At 38.3% G+C, this 25,014-nt stretch overlaps 1 protein-coding gene and 1 long non-coding RNA gene across 8 annotated transcripts in view; one reads left to right on the top strand and one right to left on the bottom strand.

Annotated features, from left to right (window-relative positions):
* LEPR (leptin receptor) overlaps positions 1-2,900 on the top strand; it is a 190,152-nt gene extending 187,252 nt beyond the window's left edge. For all 7 annotated transcript variants that reach the window (XM_042952035.1, XM_042952036.1, XM_042952032.1 and 4 more), the window contains one exon: positions 882-2,900. In XM_042952035.1, coding sequence (XP_042807969.1) covers positions 882-1,709 — 828 coding nt within the window. In that variant the 3' untranslated portion in view covers positions 1,710-2,900. The remainder of the gene's footprint in view (positions 1-881) is intronic.
* Positions 1,045-25,014, bottom strand: LOC122227490. The gene is made up of 3 exons (XR_006206081.1): positions 24,940-25,014; positions 12,941-13,121; positions 1,045-1,129 (listed from the first exon to the last, which is right to left on the bottom strand). It is a non-coding gene; the product is annotated as an uncharacterized LOC122227490 (long non-coding RNA).

Genomic DNA, 25,014 nt, shown 5'->3' on the forward strand with positions numbered 1-25,014 from the left:
TTTTTCAATATGTTTACATTGTATGAATTGAGCTTTTTACACACAGATTCTTGATTTGTAGCTGCTTGGCAGGATTTTTTGTTGTGATGTAACCAGCATTCTTATAAAAGATACGATGTGCATTTGTTTTGTGTCTTTGTCTTCATTCCACATGTTCCGTATGTATTTTTATGTGAAGTTATCTATAAGGAATGGTGACTTAAGAGTCTGTGATCATCTCTTTTACCATCATTGTTTTCAACAAATTGGAGTTAGTTCTTGTCTTCTGGTGATCTTAAGTAGATTTTCAGTATCGTGTAAGGCAGATTAGTCTCAACAGTCACAAATAGTTCTCCTTTACATCATATCTTATGTCATGGCGTAGTCCATATCTTTGGACTAGAGGGTTTGTTCATTTGATTTTATTTCAATTACTTTTTCATTTGAGGTTTAAATTTTTCAGTTTGTGGAAACCTAATTTGCTGTAAAACATGAGGAATTCTCAGAAGATATGCAGCAACCAATCTTTATTGAGACCTAAGCACTTTCAGACCCTCTCTAATTTATTCCTCACCACTATGCCAGGAAGTAAATATTGATAGAACACATTTTTACAGATGAAGAAACCAAAACACAAAGAAGTTAATGTACTTGTCCATGGTCATAGAAGTGGAAGGACTCAAACCAAAGTCTATCTCATCCCACTTTAAACACTAATTTATATGTCTCTTCCTTATGATTTTTGACATATCCGTTTCAGTCCAAAACTAGTTAATGTGTGCTTGACTTATGTCCTTTGGTAGTAAACCTTTTACACTTTCGTTTCTGCAATGATGTCGTAGTGAAGAAAAATACTACTACTAATAATACAATTGAGCGTTAAAATGTGTCTTTTCTTTTAGCCAGAAACGTTTGAGCATCTTTTTGTCAAGCATACAGAATCAGTGATATTTGGTCCTCTTCTTTTGGAGCCTGAAGCCATTTCAGAAGATGTCAGTGTTGACACAACATGGAAAAATAAAGATGACATGGTGCCAACAACTATGGTCTCTCTACTTTTGGCAACTCCGGATCTTGAAAAGGGTTCTATTTGTATCAGTGACCAGCACAACAGTGCTGACTTCTCTGAGCTTGAGAGCAGCGTGGTAACCTATGAGGATGAAAACAGGAGACAGCCCTCTGTTAGATATGCTACCCTACTCAGCAGCTCTAAATCAAGTGACATTGATGAAGAGCAAGGGCTTATAAACAGTTCAGTCAGCAAATGCTTCTCTAGCAAAAATTCTCTGTCCAAGGATTCTTTCTCTAACAGCTCATGGGAGATAGAAACCCAGACATTTTTTATATTATCAGATCAGCATCCCAATATAATTTCACCACACCTTCCGTTCTCAGAAGGATTGGATGAATTTTTGAAACCTGAGGGAAATTTCCCTGAAGAAAATAATGGTGAGAGGTCTGTCTATTATTTAGGGGTCACCTCAATCAAAAAAAGAGAGAGTGGTGTGTTTTTGACTGATGAGTCACAAGTGTTGTGTCCGTTCCCAGCCCATTGTTTAGTCACTGACATCAGAATCCTCCAGGACACTTGCTCACAACTTGTAGAAAATCATTTCAGTTTAGGAACTAATGGTCAGAAGACTTTTGTATCTTACATGCCTCAGTTTCAGACTTGTTCTACTCAGACTCGGAAGATAATGGAAAACACAATGTGTGACCTAACTGTCTAATTTCATTCAAGAAACATCTCAGATGTATGTTACAGTGAATCATATGAAGTGTATGTAATACAGTCCACCATGGTTGTGGATATGGGAGAGGAAGGAAAACTGTCAGAGTCAAACTTGAAAGTGAGTGTTTCCAAATTAAAGGTATCTGTCATTGCTCAGTAATATTGACAAAAAATGAGAGAAAGTCTTCAAGAGCCCGGCAATGTAGACTGACTCTTCTAATGATTTCATTAACAAGCTACACTAGGAAGATCTCCAATGGCTTGTTTCTAGCTAGAAATGAACCCAACAAATACCATCTTTGGCGAACATTAGACCTGTGTAGAAAGAGCTAATCTTCTCGATTATACCTAAGTTTGAAAGACACTGTGGGATGTAACTTGTTTCAAGGGTATGGTTGTTTTATCTTGAGTTGTCTTTGTTTTCAACTGATTCACACACACACACAAACACACACACACACGCGTCTATACATAAGAGGCATCCTCGTACATTTTTGAAGTATGTGATGTATTTGTGCCACTTGATTGTGTGATTTTAAGATTTTGCAATTTAACAAACTTGCCTTGAGCACTTACTCTGTGGTAGGCAGTCCGCTAAATGTTGCAGATTTAGATCTGGCCTGGGGGATATACTTCTGAAGACTGACAAGTAAGCTGATCTTTATGTATCAAATATAACCATGCAATGATACTACCTATCAGAATGGCAGTACTAGAATACAAACAGTATTTTGATGACAACAAAAGCATTTTGAAAACATAATGTGTGTCTTAACGCTTCCCTATAAAAGATGTTGCAGTGGTTGCTTTCTGATACAGTTAGATGACTAAATGCTACTGTATATCACTCTGGAATTATTGTCTTCCCTGATTCCAACTTGTTTGTACACTTTTTTTTTTCTCACTTCTCTTTCATATAACCACCCACTGTGTTAAAGATTTCCATATTTTATCTCAATCAATTATTAAAATAATTGTATGAGACATGTACTGCTATAACACCCTTATTAAAGATTAGAAGATTAAGTAATTTTCCCAAGGACACAGAGTTAGTGTATAATGGAACCAGAATCCAGATTTAAACCGAGATCTTTTAATGCTAGTGATTATGTTTTAAACCTATATCTTACGTTGCCATCCATTAAAAAAATGACTCACAAGCAGATAAAATTTGTTAAGTGGATATATAATGCTGGGTGAAAATGAAGTGAGAATTACACAGATGTTGTTTTTGCCTTTAAAGACTTTAATATTTCTTGTTTGTTTCAGTTTTTGGTATGGCAAGAAAGCTCCGAGACAGCATTTTGAGCAACAAACTAATCAAGAAACCTGCAGAGATAGATGTTGAGTGTCAATAAATCAGAATTTCAAGATGATCAGTATAATCAAAATACATACTTTAGTACTCAGAAATATGCCTATTAGATTGCTAAGCATCACCAGTTTCATACTTGGCCTGAGAGAGGATCCTGCTGATTTTACTGTTACCCTAGATAAAATCCTACACTCCATCTCTATTCTAGTTGTGGCCATATGAAATGAGAAGTTCTAGACAGTGACAAAGATCTCAGGGCCCAAACAACAGGTATTTTTTTTCACACTTCATGATCATTTGCCAATTCGAAATCAATAAAGTTGTTTCATGCCATAAGGATTGTTGAGATATCTCAGGATCTCACATACTCATCAACAGATAGGTGACTCACAAGAGAATGGTAGAGGGCTCACATCAACTCACTGAATTATGAGTGTGGTATGAAAGCCTTAGTTCTATACAAAGATAAATTGAGAGAATACATTTTTTTTTCACTGATGTTTTAAGTGGTTTACATATTCAGAAACAGAAAGAAATTATTGCATGTATGGAAGTTCTGGCAAAATTGACCATTATTTTTAATGCTGCTCATAGAATATAGAAGTTTAATTGAGGATGCAGTATAGGAGAATTACATTTTGCTCCATTCTGCATAAAGTTAGAGATTAAACAATGAGCATGTCCACTGAGACCTAACAGTCTCCTGTGGCCTGGGACCCATGACTATATGACTATGGGGAAGAGAAAGTGATAGATGTTCCAAACAGCCTATGATTTCACCATGCTATGTGTATGTGGCAGTGAATTTAGAAGTCCCAGCACCAGTGTAGTTCTGCAGGTCTGAGTTAAAGGAATTTAGTAACAATATATTAACGAGATCATTGACATCCCGGTGCACAGTTCCAAAAACAAATGAAAACATCTCAAGTAGTGAAATGCCAAGGGAGTTGTTTTCATGGAGAGGGCTGAATGGTAGAGTTTGGCCTATTGGTATATATAGATTTAGATCCTATCTGTTGTCAGTGTGTTAGGGCTCTGATTTTCACTTTTGAAAGTTTGTTTCACTGCATATATCACTATACATTATTGGGTCTTTATGAAAATTATCTGTCATTAAGTAGTGGGTTTTAATAAAAATATAGGTAAATTTAGAACATTTTATACTTCAGGATGGTCTGATATTTTCCATTTCTTTCCAAAGATTCCTTAAAAATTTTTTTTAAGGGAGAGAAGAGCTGAAATATGGATTTTCACTTTTAAACTTAGGATAAATCTGGAATTTGGAGTATTTCTCTTAAGGCCTTGAATTGCAACACAAGTTACCAGTCTCTCTAAATCTGAACTTGATGAAAAGAAATTCAGAAGTTAATAATTTGGGATATGGCCTCAAGGTTCAACATAAGACAAATCACTTGTCAGGGTTAATGAGATTATATGTTTCCTTTGTTAAACCCCCTAAAACAAAGAAGAAAAATCAAGGTGTGGTTATCAGTAACAGCAGGGGCCTCCCACGGAGCCCTGTGTTCCCATTTGGAGATGGGCTACATATGGACAAGAGGAATAGGAACAGGTATTCTTTTATTTTTAAGCCTCGTCTCAAGTAGTAAGAGGACTTGGATGAAATTTGTAAACCAGTGGGTGATTCTGGACCTATAATAAGGTTTTATGGCACCGAGCATGAGCTGCGTTTATCTTCTCTCTTCCCTTTCCAATAAAACCAACTCCCTCTTTCCAAATATCAAACATATGGTCACATTCCCTTAGGAATACTCACTTTGACTACACAAATGCTGAGAGAAGAGAAACTTCCTTCACAAACTGATGCCAGATTCCAAAACTACTTTGGTTGGCACGGGATACAGGCTAGGCCATCAGAGCTGTGCCCATGGGGACCACGTGGGGTTGGACAACGTGCTAAATGGATCAAGACATGCTGCAACCATATGTCTCCTAGACGTGGATGGAAAAAGACCTCTTTCCAAATTCCTTCCTGTAGTTTTAAAAAGAAATGTGCTCCACTGTTCATCTTTTGAGGGTCATCTTGATAGTTAAGGACTCTTCTAAAGTAATTATTATTGAGAAAACACACTGTCAGATGTAAAACACAAAATTGTCCACTCTACTATGAAAAACTGCGTTTGAGGAAAAGAATGCAAACATAGTCACCAAAGAAAATGTGAAGAAGCATTTACAAAAGGAAACTAGAGAAGTCAGTAGTTTTGCCTTATCTTGCACAACTAAATTAAAACAGTAAAGCACGCCTGCACACAGTCACAATGTTGGGGGGGGGCAATTTAGAATACAAAGGTCTTCATTAGAACTGAGTCATGTTACTTGTTACTTGTATGAGCATCAAAAATGGTTTCCATGGGTGTTTATATTGAACAAATTATTTTTATACAAAGTTTATCAATCAGTATTTATTTTGGAAAGCTGCTGAAGATGTCTATTTTTCAAAATTACACTTCAGATGTTTGGCATTAAATTCAATTTTGTGGGGCCCTTGACAGGATATTTTAAATAATGGTCATTCCCTGGAACTGAGAAAGAATTTGGAAAATATCTAATTTTGTAGTGAAATACCTAGATTGCAGATATTGTACTTTAAAAACGTGTCATTAAAGTTGGTATCAGTTACTACTTTCTTTTAGTCACCATTGGTACTTTAATAAATGTTATAAGTGTTGAGAATCATTTTATAAAATGTAATTAGTCTAATTCTCCTTTATGTTCCTAAAGTCATAAAGAAGGAAGATAATTTACGACTGTGAATATTTTCATTTTTTTATCATTATAAGTCATGAACGATGTCAGAATTTTAAGAAATGGAAAGTCCAAATAGAGTTATTGTGAATTTAAGTTATTTTAGAATTACTTCATCTATTGTATGATTGCTTTTAGTAAAGATTTGAAAATATAAAGAAGTAGGGGCGCCTGGGTGGCTCAGTCGGTTAAGCGTCCGACTTCAGGTCACGATCTCGTGGTTCGCGAGTTCGAGCCCCGCGTCGGGCTCTGGGCTGATGGCTCAGAGCCTGGAGCCTGCTACCGATTCTGTGTCTCCCTCTCTCTCTGCCCCTCCCCCGTTCATGCTGTGTCTCTCTCTGTCTCAAAAATAAATAAACGTTAAAAAAAAATTAAAATTAAAAAAAAAAGAAAATATAAAGAAGTAATCTTTGTAGTTTATGTCAATAGTTAATATAAAATTTTTATACATTGTTAGCCTTTATATCTTCAAAATACTTATATAATGCCTTGGCTTTGAAAGGGGTTTGAAAACATTTTAGATGCAAGTATTTCCCTTTATTGTTACTGTCTCTGGTATCTACTCAATACATCACCCCACACCAGATTTTTCCTGGCATCATAGCCACTTGTGATAACAAATTACTCATTTTAAACATAAAGAGCTCTTTGGTTTGATTCTTTATTTCCTTAAGAAATCTTGATTTAGTGATCTGTGAATATTTGTCATTTAGACTTCAAGCAATTTGAATTTTTAACCACTTTGAGGGCTAGTATTCAGATACATTCTATTCCCTGCTTTCTGATTTTAAAATGTGAATAGAACAAAATACACACTGGAAAAATTTCAAACAGTACAGAGAACTATAAGATAAAAAATATAAGTGTCTCTCCCCTCCCAACCCTCAGTTCCTATTCCCCCAAATTTTCTGTTATTATTAGTCACATATCTTTTGAAAAATTTATAGAGTTGCAATTGTATTTCGCTTGCTGTCATAAAATTACCCCTTTCCCTTAATATATCTTGGTGATATTTCCATATAAACCCACATATACCTACTTCATTATTTGTAGTGGTTTAATACTGTCCCTCTGTATCAAAGTACAATGATTTATGTAAACAGTTTACAATTGGCAAACATTTGTGTTTTGTTTTGTTTTTTTTTTACTATTTTTTTTATGTGCAATGCTGAAGTGAACATTTGTGTATATAATTGCCTTGGCATAGTTTTGCAAATCTACTTGTCAGGACTATTGGTTGCAAGTGTAAGAAATCAACTCAAATTGTCTGAGTATCTTTGTGATGTGTTAATTTCATCTTGAATGAAGTTGAGCATATTTTCACATTATAAGCCATTCGGTTTTCTCTACTTTCATATTATTTGCCTATTCCTTATTGAATTATCATTTTGTTGATTTCTTGTAATTATTTTTTACATACGTGATCTTAGTTTTTCTTAATTGAGATACAGCTTATACACTGTAAAGTACACAAGCCTTTGGTGACTTCTTACACATTTTCCCTTGAGTATTTACCCAGGAGTAAAATTGCTGAATGCAGGCTAGGTCCTAATTTATCTTTAATAGATACTGTAAAGTAATGGTTGAACTAACTTACACTGCCATCGGTAATGTAGAAGGGTCCTGCTGTTTCAACACTGATAGTGTCAGCCTTTGAATGTTAGCCATTCTGATGGTTGTTTAACGGTTTCTCGTGGTTTCAGTTTGTGCTTCTGTAATATGTGACGGTTTTAAGTAATATTTAACTAATCCCTCTCTTGCCATTTTTGCTATTTTTGTCATATATCTTATTTCCATGTATTTCATAAACATCTAAAGTGTTGTTGTATTGTTGCTTATAGCAGTAAATAGTCTTTCAAATTTGCCCTTTGTAGTGCAGTCTATTCCTTCTTGCATCTCTGTGCTTCCATCTGGGATAATTTCCCTTCATCCTAAAGAAGTTTCTTGTCCTGTGGATCAACTGTGACTGCTTAATAACTACTTTTTCTGGTACTCTGTGCTGTTATTTGGGGATGAATGTTTTTAACTTATTTGGAATTAATTCTGGTATAAGGAATGGAATGATTATCTAGCTTTTATTTTTCCCAAGGGGCTACTCAGTTGTCACAACACAATTTGGTTCTGGGAGAACAGTCTTCCCCCCCGCCCTCCCCCCGCCCCGCACACATAAAATGTCACATTTATCATTCATTATTTAAAAATTTTTTTCAACGTTTATTTGATATGAGTGGGGGAGGGGCAGAGACACAGGGAGACACAGAATGCAAAGCAGGCTCCAGGCTCTGAACTGTCAGCACAGAGCCCGACATGGGGCTCAAACTTATGAACTGCAAGATATTAACCTAAGCCGAAGTTGGATGCTTAACCAACTGAGCCACCCAGGTGCCCCATCACATTTATCATTTATTAATTCTCAAGTATATTTGTGTTTATTTCTGGGCTTCCTATTCTTTTTCATTGACTATTCAATCTGTTTTCATCTGGTACCAAGTTTATTAATTACCATCAGCTACTCAATATGTTTTAATATCTGGAGGGCTGGATTCCTCAGCCCTGCTCATTATATTTCATTGATATTCTTTCCTGAGCAATTTTTGTGTCATTAAGCTTTTGTAAAAAAATAATCCTGTTGGCATTTCAACTGTAGTTAAAAGTATTGAAAAGTATTATTACAATGGTATTTAGATGCCCAACATTGCCTGTCAATTTAAAAACTTTGGGAGGAAACTGTTATTTGTATCTTCCTAAATAATAGAAATAATTCATATCATACCTGCAGTATTAAATTCTTCCAAGAATCCGCCTTTGATACTGTGGAATAGTAATGTGTAGGTGCTCTAAACTTCATGCTTTAGATGTGGGGTTATAAGTAGGGTGATTATGCATCCCACTGTACCTGTCCAAGTCTTCCTTTACACACACACACACACACACACACACACACACACACACACACACATATAAGAGTGAAATGACCCCTTTCACTCTTATAAGTGTCCTAGTTTTGACAAACAAAATATATGGTTATCATATAAAGGACTAGCCCTCCGACAATATTTGTCACTGTTGCTTTTATCTCTTTAATGTACCAGTGGTTATCAAATTTGTTCAGGTATAGAACATCTGGAAATGATGGTACACTTTAAAGAACATGAAGATACTGCTTTATTTCTCCCACTGTAACATCTGAAAATAACTATCTATTAGCAAATAGCTATTATTTGCATATATGTGTCTATTCCTCAAAAGTAACCTAAAAGCTTTCTTTATCCAGCAATACAGTAGATGAGAAATCTACCCTATTATAGCATATCCAAAAAAAATCACTAGATTAAAAAAATCATTTTAATGTATGGTTGCATTGAAGGAATAATAGGTAAAGTACAGAGGAGTATGCTAACATTGGAGTCAACTGATCTCCATGACCTATAGCCTAGTTTTGAGAGGGAAACATGTCAGAAGAAAAAGAGTGGGGAGACTTTTCATAAATAGAAGACCTCAGAAGTAAAATCATGCCCTGCAGAGAAGGATGGTAGGGCTTATATTCCTATCTCAGCCATTGATTCTGACCAAATTGAAAAGATAAAAAGGAAAAAAAAAGCTACATACTCTCAAGTTTGTATCCACTCAGATTTTTATCCTCAGATTTTCATTCACATGGATTTTGGATTTGGACTGGAATCTATACCATTGTTGTAGTCCAGAAAAAGAAACAGAATATTTACTTTCAAGAGCCCCAGATTGGTTGAGGCTTTAAGGTACATCATGGAAGCAAATATGAATAGTCTCTGGGTAAATCCACCTTCAACCTAGACCCAGAGGACATCAAAATTCCAGGGAACATATGGCTATTTACAAAGTCACTTACACAAGGACACAGACCCCATTAGCGAAAGTCGGCTGGAACAGCAGATGACAGTATCAGAACCACAGAGATGAGAAAACCAAGCCAATATGCTGGGGAGGGCAGAGGGGAAAATGGAAAAGGTTTGGTTCTTAAAGCAGCATTGAGCTGCCTATCAAAATTTGTGAAATACAGTTAAAATACTTCATCTGTAATATACACCGTAACATGGGTGAATCTCAGCATAATTTTACTGAATGAAAAAAGCCAGACCAAAAAAGGAAAAGAGTACTTACCAAATGATTTTATGTATTTAAAATTCGAGGAAATTCAAAGTAATGTTAGAGAAAGTAGATCAGTGTTTGCCTGGAGTGGGTGGGTTGGGAGAGGTGAGAGGGTAGATTGCAAAGGGGCATACTTAAGTCAAAGTTCTGGTCCATATAACATGATTGGATAAGGTGTATACCACTTCCAGGATGGAAATGTAAGATCTAGTCATACCTCCTCTGTTCTCTCTTCTCCCTTCTGACTAGCTGGAACCCATGATCACCCACTCCCCAAAATGTAGATGAAAATAAAGATGTAGAGGATAATGAAGCAGGAAACTGTGTCCCTGAATGGCCAAATGAAGTGGAGTTTAATGTGTCCCTCAAATGTTCCCCTAGACTATTATGTGAGAAGAAAATCAGCATGTCTCCTTTAAGACACTGAGTTATTGTTGGGTGTTTTTGTTACAGCAGTCTAGCCTTACCAAATGGTTATTGAGTTGCAAATTTCAATGACATTTTTTAATTTGAGGAATTCTTCTTCAAGTCTTCTAGTCATTTTTAAAAATTGGAATCCAAGTTAGTTAACATAGAGCGAAATAATGATTTCAGGAATATAAGTTAGTGATTCATCACCTATGTATTACACCCAGTGCTCATCCCAGCAGGTACCCTCCTTAATGCCTATCAGCCATCACCCATTTAGGCCATCCCCCCCCCAACCCAACACCCCAGCAGCAACCCTCAGTTTGTTCTCTGTATTCAAGAGTCTCTTGTGGTTTGTCTCTCTCTCTGTTTTTATCTTATTTTTGCTTCCCTTCCCCTATGTTCATCTGTTTTGTTCTTAAATTCCACATATGAGTGAAATCATATGATATTTGTCTTTCTCTGACTTATTTTGCTTAACATAATACACTCTAGTTCCATCCATGTTGTTGCAAATGGCAATATTTCATTCTTTTTGATTGCTGAGTAATATTCCATTGTATATACATACCACATCTTCCTTATCCATTCATCAGTTGATGGATATTTGGGCTCCTCTCATACTTTGGCTATTAATAGTTCTGTTATAAACACTGGGGTGCATGTGCCCCTTCAAATCAGCATTTTTGTATCCTTTGGGTAAATACATATTAATACAATTGCTGTGTCCTAGGGTAGTTCTATTTTTAATTTTTTGAGGAACTTCCATACTGTTTTCCAGAGTGGCTGCACCAGTTTGCATTCCCACCAGCAGTGCAAAAATGTTCCTCTTTCTCCACATCCTTGCCAACATCTGTTGTTGCCTGAGTTATTAATTTTTAGTCATTTTCATTATATTTTGTCAATGTTAGTTAGTTAGTGAGTTAGTTAGTTTTATTGAGGCGCCTGGGTGGTTCAGTTGGTTAAGCGGCTGACTTTGACTCAGGTCATGATTTCACAGTTCGTGGGTTTGAGCCCCGCTTTGGGCTCTGTGCTGACAGCTCAGAGCCTGGAGCCTGCTTCAGATTCTGTGTCTCCCTCTCTCTCTGCCCCTCCCCTGTTCATTCTCTCTCTCTCTCTCTCTCTCTCTCTCTCTCTTTCTCTCTGCCTGTCTCTCTCTCTCAAAAATGAATAAACATTAAAAAATTTTTAAAAATCTCAGCATCTATTTTTAATGTAACTTATTAGTAATTGTCTTATATTCTGTAACTGATAATGCCAACATTTGAAGTCCTAGTTGAAAAAAAAATGAAGTCCTAGTTCTTCTAAATTGATTATCTCTGCTATCTCTAACTCATAGTGACTTGTTTACTCTTGTACATATATTTTTTAAATTGTGGGTTTTTAATTATGGAATCATTGGCTGTAGTTCATTTTTGGAATCTTTAAGAGATCTGAGTTAAGGATCCTTTCCTTAGAGTGGGTTGCATATTCTTCTGCCTGGCATCAGGGTACTACCAATCTTTTAGAACTTCAGTTTCTCAGTTTACAGTTTCATCCACCACACTGTAAATACAAATTCGAATTCTAGTTCCATATCTCTCATGAAGAGACTTATTAGAGCTACATATTTTTTTCCTTTACCTAGAGATGTAAGAAAGACAGGCAAATTTTTATGTTGGTTTCCTTGGACAGAAAGAGGGTCCTAGTTTTTTCCTGAAGCTCTCAGGATTAGCTCCCATTGTTTGCAATGACAGAGCCTCATTTCCCAGTGCCGTATAAGCATTAACGCTCTGGGATAAAATTGTCAGATAAAATTCAGACCACTTAGTTATATTCAATTTTCAGATAAATAATGAAAGTTTTTTTTTTAGTATGAGCATGTCCCCTGCAATATATATATTTTTTTCCCTTGAAACTCAAATTTACCTGGGTGTTCTGTATTTTTATTTTCTGAATTTATTATCCAAATTTTGGTTTTCATGTCTTTCTGGTTTCAAGAATTTTTCAATCTATGTCCAAGACTTTTGGCCTTGAAGGTTTCATTAACTTTTTATCGGATAGTAGCTGTTTTGCAGTGGGATATCTGTCTGAGAATATCTAGTCTACCCACTTTCTGCTTTAAGTATACAGATACCTTCGGGTTGTACTTTATTCAGTCTTAGACCCCGTCTTATACCTTAATATGTTGCATATTTCTGAGTAAGAGAAGCTCTTTTGATTTCAAAGAATATTTATGCCATTTTAAGGAAATAAGTATTTATTTTCAGAAAATAACCTTACCCAGCTAGATTTCCTGTGGTGTGTTTCCCAATATTCTGGGAACAAGGAAGCTGCAAGAGAGACACTTTATCAACCTTACTATTTCAAACCTACCACAAATCTCCCAAACTCAAGAAATTTTTATGTGCTAGAATCTTCCCTACTCACCACTTTGAGTTGGTTGCCACTGAGTGTGAAATTTTTCACCTCTGCAGAACTGATGTTATTTCACAGAACAAATGAGAATACTTTAGGTTTACTTAAAAAAAATAACTCTTAATTGCCTTAGACTGAGAGGCTGGGCTCCAGGTCGGCCCCTCTTCATATTCCGGCCCCTCTTCATAGTCCATATTCCATGATCCACAAGCACCTACCTATCTGGATAAGTACTTCCACTCGAGATTGGAGCTGGAGCTGGGTGTTAGTCGGAGCCTGAGGCAGTGCCAGACGATGGTAACTTCATTATTTCTGTCCCAACCCCCACTCAGGCTGCCTCTTGTGGCATCTCTGTTTCTGAATAGGTGTAGATTCAAGCGCTTCTCTGCATTCCCCAGTCTAGACAAGAGAAGAAGAGAGTGTAATTAGTTTCAGTAATTTCCAGCACTACTACTGTACGGTCTTTATGCTTAGATGCCTGTGGTTCTTGTCACTGTCTCTCACCATGGAAACAATTACCTGTTGCCTCTTCCCTGGGATGGGAGTGGGAGGGAACTTAAGGTAGAAGGTCCTCCTGAGTGCCGTGTGCTCTACAGCATCCCCAGACCCCTGACATACAACATCATTACAGCCTTCAAACTTCCCAGTGTTGTCAAAACATCTGAGGAAGGGATGATTCCTATTTCATAAATGAGGCCGTTCAAGTAGAAAAATGCTGTAAGGAAATGAAATCTTGGTGAAGTGGATGAGTGGATGAGAGGTTCGTGGGAGGTGGTTATTCTTCCTGAACTGGGATGTGATACATCTGCAGTAGAGGGCACCCAAGGTGAAAAATGTTAATTATTTTCTCCAGGGCAACTGACCCACTGGAGTTCTTGTAGCAAATCAACAGCTTCCAGTTCCCTCGTTTTTCCTTGCAGCAAAGTCAGCAAAATGTGTCCAGCACTGCCTGGCACAACACTGTCTGTGCTGCATTCTCTGGTCATAAAGTCCTGGCAAACAAACTGCTCCCAGTTGAGATTTACAGCTGGAGTCAATAGCTCAGCCAGATGTATAGGCCAAGAGTGCTGGAGAATAAGGAGATTAACAGAGGTGCTATGGCTGTGGGGACTACAGCACAGTAGAAGAGAGAGAAAAGTTTTAGGGAGAAATATCAGGCCTAGAAGGAAGAGATTCATGCCAGAGAGTACCTGGGGGGTATAAGAGATGCGGGTCAGCTGTGTCACCCTTAACGTCGTCAGAAATATATACACCTAAAGCCAGAAAAATATATGACTCTAATGCATTACACATGAGAAAATTTGTTTTCTAAAGTAAAAATCCCTTATAAATATGTAATGTTAATCCTGTTTAAAATAGCTAACAAATTAGGATCATTACCTGTGAAATGTTATGTACTTAAGGAGTAACATCTTTTCGAAGGCATATGCCAAGGAATGTACACATTGAAAAATGTAGCCTTTGGCTCTGTAGTAATGGCAAGATGTTAGTGGAAGCTGAAATTTAGCTTTGGATGACTTGGTTTGAATCAGGTCAGGACAGTGTTTTTATAGGTTTGTGTTGTCTGCTTTATCATAGCTAGGGTATGCATCAGCTCTCTAGACGAACTCGCCTATACACGGTGTCGATTCCCTAGGACTTGGCTAAGGTAGGTGCTCATGCATCATGGTTGGGAAATGCAAAACATGAATTTTAAGATGCAGGAACCACAGGCCCTAACTGTTAATAAAACTAAATCCTTACCCAGACATCTGATGAAGCTTCCGAACTATGAACACAAAGAAAAGATATTAAAAGAAACCAGAGAAAAAATAACAATGTATAAAAGAATGACAGAGACAAGCTAGAGTGGAAACCAGAATAGAATAATATCTGTAATGTCATGAGAGAAAATAACAATGTACTTAGCGTTTACCATGCATAGACCTTCACTGGAGGAACCACCGTATGATACTGATAAGAAAGAAATGGAACGCAGGACAGAGTGAGATTCATCAAATAAATTAGTAAGCATGTGGGTAAACTGACTGTATCAGACAATAATAAAGATGTTGACTAACTCACAAGGAGAAATTTCTCTGTGAAAGGATAACTTTGCAAATATTTTGTTGATATAGACATTACAATGTAAACCTTAATCCTTATCACAAATTCATAACCTCTCCCTAGAAATCAATAAACCCAAATAGTGTGACCTCTAATAATCCTCAGGCATTTCTCATGTTCTAGCCTAAGAATGAGCTCATCCTCAGATCTTTAATCAAAAATATTCTTTCCTCTTCTGTGGTATCATACCTGCTAACTTGATAGGGAATATAGAATTGCCAGATTGTTCTAACCACAGTGTTCTGCAGTCGTGGCTAACTGATCCCAGGGCCTCTAAAAATGAAGTAGATGGACAACCTCGTAAGGTGTTGCTTGACATATATAGGAAGAAAATTGGGGGTTTGCTGAGAAGACATGAGGACCCACTGTAGAGATTCACAGCTTCTTACCAAGTTCCTAGAACTAAGTCAGTTTGCAGAACCAAAGACTCCCAACTGAGAACAACTGTAGCCATTTATCAAATTAATGGTGCAATGGGGACAGGGAAATTCCCAGTTCTTCCAGGGATGACGATATACTGGGTCTGAATTTTCACTGATTCCCAGAGATCAGAAACACCCCTGTGTTTCACAGGATAGAGTTTATGGAGATCACTGAGAGGTGGAGTCTTGGCCTGAGCCTCAGATTTATCTTGTGCTTCTTTACCCAGTCCCAGATTATATAGTGAAAATAGACTTTGTTTGTAACGGTCAGAATCACCATGTTTGTTTTCTGTCTCAAGGAGTGGGGGCCATTATGGTTGGAAAGGCCAAGGGGAAGCCCTTGGAACTCCTCCACCATCTAAGGACAATTGCAAAGATAAATGCCACCATTAACCACCTGGGAGCTGCAGTGGGTACTCCTACCAGATCTCAAGCTGAGGGTTCTTATCCTCTAGAAACTGATGGTCTCCCAGAAGGGTGACATCTCCCACCCAAGTCCTTCAAACCAAGTAGATGACTGCACAAAATGTAGACAGCTTTTCTCCCAAATTCAATGAAAAAAGATATTGATTCTCATGCTTTAATCTTTGTTCTTTTGTTCTTTATTTTCCTATCTATCTTCTTTCTTTTGCTAGTTTAAGGCTACTTTTAAACACTCTGATTAACTTCCTGTCTTTCCTACCTTCCTTATTTGTGCCACCTTATCACTGATTCTTAAGTGCCATCATCTGGCCCCTCCCACGCCAGTATCCTTCATCGAATAAATTAGTAAGCATGTGGGTAAATCAGGAACCCAATTCCATTGCATCATACTGTATGGTCATTTCCAGCCTCAGCCTCAGAAAACAGTCACCACAGAACTCTTCCAGATGCAGGTGCCCCTTCAGGAAGACAGTGTTTTTTTTGTTTTTGTTTTTGTTTTATAACTTACATCCAAATTAGTTAGCATATAGTGCAACAATGATTTCAGGAGTAGATTCCTTAGTGCCTCTTACCCATTTAGCCCATCCCCCCTCCCACAACCCTTCCAGTAACCCTCAGTTTGTTCTCCATATTTATGAGTCTCTTCTCTTTTGTCCCCCTCCCTGCTTTTATATTCTTTTTGTTTCCCTTCCCTTATGTTCATCTGTTTTGGCTCTTTAAGTCCTCATATGAGTGAAGGCATATGATTTTTGTCTTTCTCTAATTTCACTTAGCATAATACCTCCAATTCCATCCATCTAGTTGCAAATGGCAAGGTTTCATTCTTTTTGATTGCTGAGTAATACTCCATTGTATATATATATACCACAACTTCTTTATCCACTCATCCATCCATGGACATTTGGGCTCTTTCCATACTTTGGCTATTGTTGATAGTGCTGCTATAAACATGGGGGTGCATGTGTCCCTTCAAAACAGCACACCTGTATCCCATGGATAAATGCCTGGCAGTGCAATTGCTGGGTCGTAGGGTAGTTCTATTTTTAGTTTTTTGAGGAACTTCCATACTGTTTTCCAGAGTGGCTGCACCAGCTTGCATTCCCACCAACAATGCAAAAGAGATCCTCTTTCTCTGCATCCTCACCAACATCTATTGTTGCCTGAGTTGTTAATGTTAGCCATTCTGAGAGGTGTGAGGTGGTATCTCATTGTGGTTTGATTTGTATTTCCCTGATGATGAGTGATGTTGAGCATTTTTTCATGTGTCAGTTGGCCATCTGGCTGTCTTCTTTGGAGAAGTGTCTATTCATGTCTTTTGCCCGTTTCTTCACCGAATTATTTGTTTTTGGATGTTGTGTTCGATAAGTTCTTTATAGATTTTGGATACTAACCCTTTTTCTGATACGTCGTTTGTAAAATCTTCTCCCATTCTGTTGCTTGCCTTTTAGTTTTGCTGATTGTTTCCTTCACTGTGTAGAAGCTTTTTATTTTGATGAGGTCCCAATAGTTCATTTTTGCTTTTGTTCCCTTGCCTCTGGAGACGTGTTGAGTAAGAAGTTGCTGCGGCTAAGACCAAAGAGGTTTTTGCTCGCTTTCTCCTCAAGGATTTTGATGGCTTCCTGTCTTACATTTAGGTCTTTCATCCATTTTGAGTTTATTTTTGTGTATGGTGTAAGAAAGTTGTACAGGTTCATTATTCTGCATGTCGCTGTCCAGTTTTCCCAGCACCACTTGCTGAAGAGACTGTCTTTATTCCATTGGATATTCTTTCCTGCTTTGTCAGAGATTAGTTGGCCATGTTTGTGGGTCCATTTCTGGGTTCTCTATTCTGTTCCATTGATCTGAGTGTCTGTTCTTGTGCCAGTACCATACTGTCCTGATGATTACAGCCTTGTCGTACAGCTTGAAGTCCGGGATCGTGATGCCTCCTGCTTAGGTTTTCTTTTTCAAGATTGCTTTGGCTATTCAGGGTCTTTTCTGGTTCCATAAAAATTTTAGGATTATTTGTTCTGGCTCTGTGAAGAGTGCTGGTGTTATTTTGATAGAGATTGCACTGAATACGTAGATTGCTTTGGGTAGTATTGACATTTTAACAATATTTTTTCTTCCTATCCAGGAGCATGGAATCTTTTTCCATTTTTTTGTGTCTTCTTCAATTTCTTTCATAAGCTTTCTATAGTTTTCAGTGTATAGATTTTTCACCTCTTTGGTTATATTTATTTCTAGGTGTCTTATGGTTTTTGGTGCAACTGTAAATGGGATCGATTCCTTGATTTCTCTTTCTGTTGCTTCATTGTTGGAATGCAACTGATTTCTGTGCGTTGATTTTATATCCTGCAACTTTGCTGAATTCATGAATCAATTCTAGCAGTTTTTTGGTGGAATATTTTGAGTTTTCCATACAGAGTATCATGTCATCTGTGAAGAGTGAAAGTTTGACCTTCTCCTGGTGGATTTGGATTCCTTTTATTTCTTTGTGTTGTCTGATTGCAGAGGCTAAGACTTCCAATACTATGTTGAATAACAGTGGTGAGAGTGGACATACCTGTCTTGTTCCTGACCTTAGGGGGAAAGCTCTCAGTTTTTCCCCATTGAGGATGATATTAGCGTTGGGTGTTTCATGTGTGGCTTTTATGATCTCGAGGTATGATCCTTCTATCACTACTTTCTTGAGTGTTTTTATCAAGAAAACATGCTGTATTTTGTCAAATGCTTTCTCTGCATCTATTGAGAGGATCATATGGTTCTTGTCCTTTCTTTTATTGATGTGATGAATCATGTTAATTGTTTTGTGGATATTGAACCAGCCCTGCATCCCAGGAACAAATCCCACTTGGTCGTGGTAAATAATTTTTTTAATGTATTGTTGGATCCGTTTGGCTAATATCTTGTTGAAGATTGTTGCATCCATGTTCATCAGGGAAGTTGGTCTATAGTTCTTCTTTTTAGTGGGGTCTCTGGTTTTGGAATCAAGGTAATGCTGGCTTCATAGAAAGAGTTTGGAAGTTTTCCTTCCATTTCTATATTTTGGAACAGTTTCAAGAGAATAGGTGTTAAGTCTTCCTTAAATGTTTGGTAGAATTCCCCTGGAAAGCCATCTGGCCCTGGACTCTTGGTTTTTGGGAGATTTTTGATTACTAATTCGATTTCCTTACTGGTTATGGGTCTGTTTAAATTTTCTATTTCTTCCTGTTTCAGTTTTGGTAGTGTATGTTTCTAGGAATTTGTTAATTTCTTCCAGATTGCCCATTTTATTGGCATATAATTGCTCATACTATTCTCTTATTATTTTTATTTCTGCTGTGTTTGTTGTGATCTCTCCTCTTTCATTCTTGACTTTATTTATTTGGGTCCTTTCTTTTTCTTTTTGATCAAACTGGCTAGTGGCTTATCAATTTTGTTAGTTCTTTCAAAGAACCAGCTTCTGGTTTCATTGATCTGTTCTACTGTTTTTGGTTTGTTTGTTTTTTTTTTTTTTTTGGTTTCAATAGCACTAATTTCTGCTCTAATATTTATTATTTCCTGTCTTCTGCTGGTTTGGGTTTTATTTGCTGTTCTTTTTCCAGATCTTTAAGGCGTAAGGTTAGGTTGTGTAATTGAGATCTTTCTTCCTTCTTTAGAAAGGCCTGGATTGCTATATACTTTCCTCTTAGGACTGCCTTTGCTGCGTCCTAGAGGTTTTGGGTTGTGGTATTATCATTTTCATTGACTTCCATATACTTTTTAATTTCCTCTTTAACTGCTTGGTTAGCCCATTCATTCTTTAGTAGGATGTTCTTCAGTCTCTAAGTATTTGTTACCTTTCCAAATTTTTTCTTGTGGTTGATTTCGAGTTTCATAGTGTTGTGGTCTGAGAATATGCACAGTATGATCTCGATCTTTTTGTACTTGCTGAAGGCTGATTTGTGTCCCAGTATATGGTCTATTCTGGAGAACGTTCCATGTGCAATGGAGAAGAATGTATTTTCTGCTGCTTTAGGATGAAATGTTCTGAATATATCTGTTAAGTCCATCTGGTCCAGTGTGTCATTCAAAGCCATGTTTCCTTGTTGATTTTTTGATTAGATGATCTGTCCATTGTTGTGAGTGGGGTGTTAAAGTCTCCTACTATTATGGTATTACTAATGAAGAGTTTCTTTGTTTGTGATTAATTTATTTATATATTTGGGTGCTTTCACATTTGGTGCATCAATGTTTACAATTGTTAGGTCTTCTTGGTGGATAGACCCCTTGATTATGATATAATGCCCTTCTGCATCTCCTGATACAGTCTTTATTTTAAAGTCTAGATTGACTGATATAAGTATGGCTACTCTGGCTTACTTTTGTTGACCATTAGCATGATAGATGGTTCTCCATCCCCTTACTTTCTATCTGAAGGTGTCTTTAGGTCTAAAGTGAGTTTCTTGTAAACAGCATATAGATGGGTCTTGTCTTCTTATCCATTCTGTTACCCTGTGTCTTTTAATCGGAGCATTGATTCCATTGACGTTTAGAATGAATACTGAAAGATATGAATTTATTGCCATTATGATGCTTGTAGAGTTGGAATTTCTGGTGGTGTTCTCTGGTCCTTTCTAATCTTTGTTTCTTTTGGTATGTATGTATGTATGTATGTATTTATATTTTCATCTTTTCTCCCCTCAGAGAGTCCCCCTTAAAATTTCCGCAGGGCTCCTTTAATTCTCCCCTCAGAGAGTCCCCCTTAAAATTTCTCGCAGGGCTCTCGCACAAACTCCTTTAATTTTTGTTTGTCTGGGAAACTTTTTATCTCTCCTTCCATTTTGAATGACAGCCCCTCTGCGGAGGGTCTCACTGAGCAATGGCTGAATGCTGGCCGCACCCAGGAAAGTTCACAGGGCCCTGCTGCTGCTGGTGTCCCAAGACTGTGGCCAGGTGCCAGCCCGCCCCAGAAAAAGTTCGCGAGATACTGTAGCAACAGTGTTTCAGGGATTATGGAAGATCACAATACACATCTGGCACCAGGCTTCACCCTTAACAACCTTGTTCCAGCACCAGCGAATGTGGCCATTTTCTGGGGTCTGCTGGGACCAGGTGGCTTCAACAGTCTCTACCAAATGTACTTCCACCAGTGGAACCACTTTTCCCCATGTGTCCCGAGAACCTCCAGGACCCCACTCTGCTCCTGGGGATTCGCCCTTCCCACCAGAGCACCACCAGGTATCGAGCTGAGCTGCGGAGTTTCAGACTCTGTGCTCCCCCTGTTTATAGTCTTAATGGAATTTAAACCCTCTCCTTTCTCCTTTCTTCTTTCTCCTTTTTTAGTTTAGTCCCTGTGGCTATTTCCATTTTTCCACTTTCTCTCCAGCTGCTTTTGGGGAGGGGTGCTTTTCCCGTATCCTCCCTCCCCACCCCGCCGTCTCTGTCCTCTCTCTACCAGCAAAAGCAGCTCCCTACCTGCTGTGGCTTCTCACTCCCCAAGTTCTCCTCTCCATGCCGCTAACCTACTGAATTCTGTGGTTCAGGTTGTGCAGATTGTTGTGTTAATCCTCAAATCAGTTTTCAAGGTGTGCAGGATGGTTTAGTGTTGGTCTCACTGTATTTCATGGATGCGAGACACACAAAAAACTTCCATGCTGTTCCTCCATCTTGGCTCCTCCGCCTCAGGTAGACATTTTTTAACTGGTGAAGGAGTATCCTCTGGTCTTTAGAGGAAGGTATGACAAGGATGGTTGAGCAGGTTGCACATAATAGATCCATTCCAGCTTACCTATTTCTCTAAGACTTTGGACTCTCTTTTTTCAGAAGGATGTCAAGGAAGTAACAGCCAAACTGCTACCACCCCTGGGCCCCAAAAGATGAGTGCACTGAGCTCCCGCCAGAGAACATAATAAAAGAAAGAGCCACTCTGAGAGAAGCAGTGAGCTCAACTGAAGTTGAGGGACACAGAAAGCTGGAGGCCTTTCAGCTCTAGACAGGGAGAGAACCAAAGGAAAAACTACCTCTATGTTGTTCCCCTCCCCTCCCTCCACTTTCCTCCCAGAGGTTCAGTTAGTCAAACCCAACCAGGGAAAGAAGGCATGGAACCCTGTTGATACAGTCCATACAGGTTAGCTTTCTGCAAAGAGAAGTGTGGGAAAAGAGGGAAAGAATAGATAAGGAAGCATAGAGAGATTTTTTTAGTTTCCTCTCAGCTGAAAAAAGTAGAGATTCATAAGTTTGGTGTTTTTGTAGAAATAAAAAAACTACATTTCTTCCAACTTGGCAGGAATGTGTAGATATAAAAATGAGCTGCACTAAAAAGAGAACGAAGCTAAAGAAAACCCATATACAAAGAAGTACACACCAAAATCCTTGTCAAGAGGTCGAATACATTAACCTGGATAAGAACATGGTAAAGTCAGATTCTCAGAACACGGCAGTCTGGTTTTCACTTAGTACCTGTCAACTATAAATGTTGTTCTCCCCATGTTTGCATGGGTCCCTGACTTACTTCAGGCAGGGCTCTGCTTGAATTAATTTCCTCACCTCAGAGACCGTTCAAGACCAAATTATTCTAAAGTTGTGACTTTTCAGGTCATTTTCTTTCTTTTCATTAAAAAAAACTATTCTCTAACTAAAGTTATATTAATGTTTATTTTGCTTACTTTCTTGTTTGTATATTTCACTACCGTATAAGCTTTTAAGCTTTAGGAGGGCATGGTATTGTTCTCTCAATTATATATCTTTGATGCCTAGGACAGTGCCTGAAACAAAGTAAATCCATCATTTCCCTCCCCAAACAAATACATATGGAATTGCCAGAAGCCATTCTTGTCTTCATGCATGCAACTCAAAATATTGAAAATGAAGTTTACATTGTAGTTATTTCCAAATCTTTGCTTGATAAGTACTAAGAAATATCAGACTTGCTGCCATAATTTAAAGCTTTGTTTGATTGTGTTTGTTTTTGCTTGTTTTTGTTTTGTTGTTGTTTTGTTTTGTTTTAATTTTTGGGCAATGTGTTTTTGCTGGAATATGCAGTCTGTGACTTGCTGCCATAATTTAAAGCTTTGTTTGATTGTGTTTGTTTTTGCTTGTTTTTGTTTTGTTGTTGTTTTGTTTTGTTTTTAATTTTTGGGCAATGTGTTTTTGCTGGAATATGAAGTCTGTGACTTTCCTGTGCTGCAAACACGTAAGAGCTGTTGAACGTTGACAAGCAACTGTGTATGTCTCCCATGCTTTGTATCATTCTTGAGTGATGACTTGGTCAGTGGACAATAAACAGTATTATCAAGGAAAAAAAAATCTCAGAATCACAATTCTCCTTACCACATCTTAAGCCAGGTGCATTTCAAAGGCAGCCAATTTCTAGGTATTATTTTCTGCCCACTGTGCTGTCTGTTCAAAAGCTCAGAGTAGCACATAATCAAAATTTGGAGACTTCATAAACTTGATCAATTCTTTGAAAGACACAAATAGCTAAAGTTTAGTAAGAAAGAAATACTTAACTGACTAGTTCTATATCTATTAAAGAAATTGAATTTGTTCTTAAAAATCTTCCCACAAAAAAACCCCTCTAGGCCCAGAGGTTTTCATTGGTGAATTCTACAAAGCTTAAAGGAAGAGATAGTACCAATTCTGCACCATCTCTTCCAGAATAAAGAGAGGAGAAAATACTTCCTAACTCATCTTAAAAGGCTAAAACGCCCTAATATCAAAACCAGACAAAGCTATTACAGGAAAGAAAACCACAAACATAAATAGAGACACAAAATCTTCAAGGAAATATTAACAAATCAAGTGTTTTACTTATATTTGTACCTCCAGTATCTATGATAGTGCCTGGTACCTAGTAGGTCTTTGGAAAATTTTCACTTAATGACACTGAACAAAATTTTTGAGTGAAATGTTTAGGACAAAGAAGTGTTGACACTGCTTTGGGAGTTAAAAATAAGTTAACAACAAAAAAAAACTTTGGCTTGAGAGTCATTCTCTCTTTTAAACATTTGAAATGACACACCTCCTTATAATAGATGACCTCTTTATTCATCTCACTTTATGTTGTCTTGGATAGGGCAAGATCACTGGCATTTACTGAGGACTTTCCTATGGCCAGTGTTGTGCTGGTGACTTAACACCGTCCTCTTATTTTAATCCTCATAATGGTTAATAACCCCAGCGAGGAAATGGGGGCTTAGTAAATTTTCCAACAAGTCAGGACTAGTAAGTGGCTGAGTAAGGAAAGGAATCGGGCCTAAAGGCATATAAATATCGAAAGCAGCTTATCAAATAGTGTGCTTCTCATAGGAAAGCTCTCCTAACTGGGGTGTGAAAACTGGAATAGCTGTGGGTGAGGACCGAGGATCCTTGGATTCCAAATCTCCAAGGGTTTAGGAAACAGTCCTGGGCTGGTCCCGATTTGCGTTGTGCTCTGCTGCCCCCTGCTGGTCGTCTATGGGAAGGCAAAAAGTAGCTTCACACTGTCGTTGCTCAGCTCACTCTGCCAGCTCAGGCCAGCAGGGTGACTACAGCGTCCCCTGCAGTTCTTCTGAAGGAGTTTGTTTTAGACCCTTGGCTTGTCCGTTTCTTCAGGTATTTCAGAAAAGTTCTGAGTAAAGGACCTCTGCCTCAGAGTCTCAAGTTCCAGCCCACCAACAGGATGCAGGCAGGGAGGCCTCTCCCCTGGGTCCTTGAAACCTCTGATATAAGGGAGATGGACGAGGCGCCTGGGTGGCTCAGTCGGCTGAGAGCCCCACTGTTAATTTCCGCTCGGGTCATGATCTCACTGTTAGTGGATTCGAGCCCCACATCTGGCTTTGTGCTGACAGCAGGCAGAGATTGCTTGGAATTCTCTCTCTCCTCTCTCTCTCTCTCTGCCCCTCCCTTGTTCACAGTGGGCTCGCGCTCTCTCTCTCTCTCTCTCTCTCTCTCCCCCCCCCCCCAAATAAATAAACTTTAAAAACAATAAAGGAAGTGAATGGTTCAATGGGGGGCGCAGCTGTGCCTGACTGTCTCCCGTGGGCATTTTTCAAATGAGACTTTTTAACTTTTTTTCCTTCTTCTCCTTCACCAAACCTACCCCCCCCCCCCCCCCCCCCCCGTCTTACCACCCCCAGCCACCCCAGTCCCCTGCAAAATGCTTGTTCCCTGCAGTCCACCCATTTGGAACACACTGAGAGCCTGAAATCATCCCAAGGATTTGGGGCCTTCTTACTGGCTAAAACTAGGACTCCACTGGCTAAAACTCTGCCCATGGACTTACTCAAGAGAAAGCCCCCTCATCTGGGGTGTGTGTACCACTAGAGAATCTACAAGCAGCTGACCTGGTTATACCAGGGCCTCAGCTAGGTGTGTCGTCAAAGTCAGCAGGGTTCTCAGACTTAGACTCCATATTGTTC

The sequence above is a fragment of the Panthera leo genome, chromosome C1 (genome assembly GCF_018350215.1).
Source record: "Panthera leo isolate Ple1 chromosome C1, P.leo_Ple1_pat1.1, whole genome shotgun sequence".
Taxonomy (NCBI): Eukaryota; Metazoa; Chordata; class Mammalia; order Carnivora; family Felidae; genus Panthera; species Panthera leo.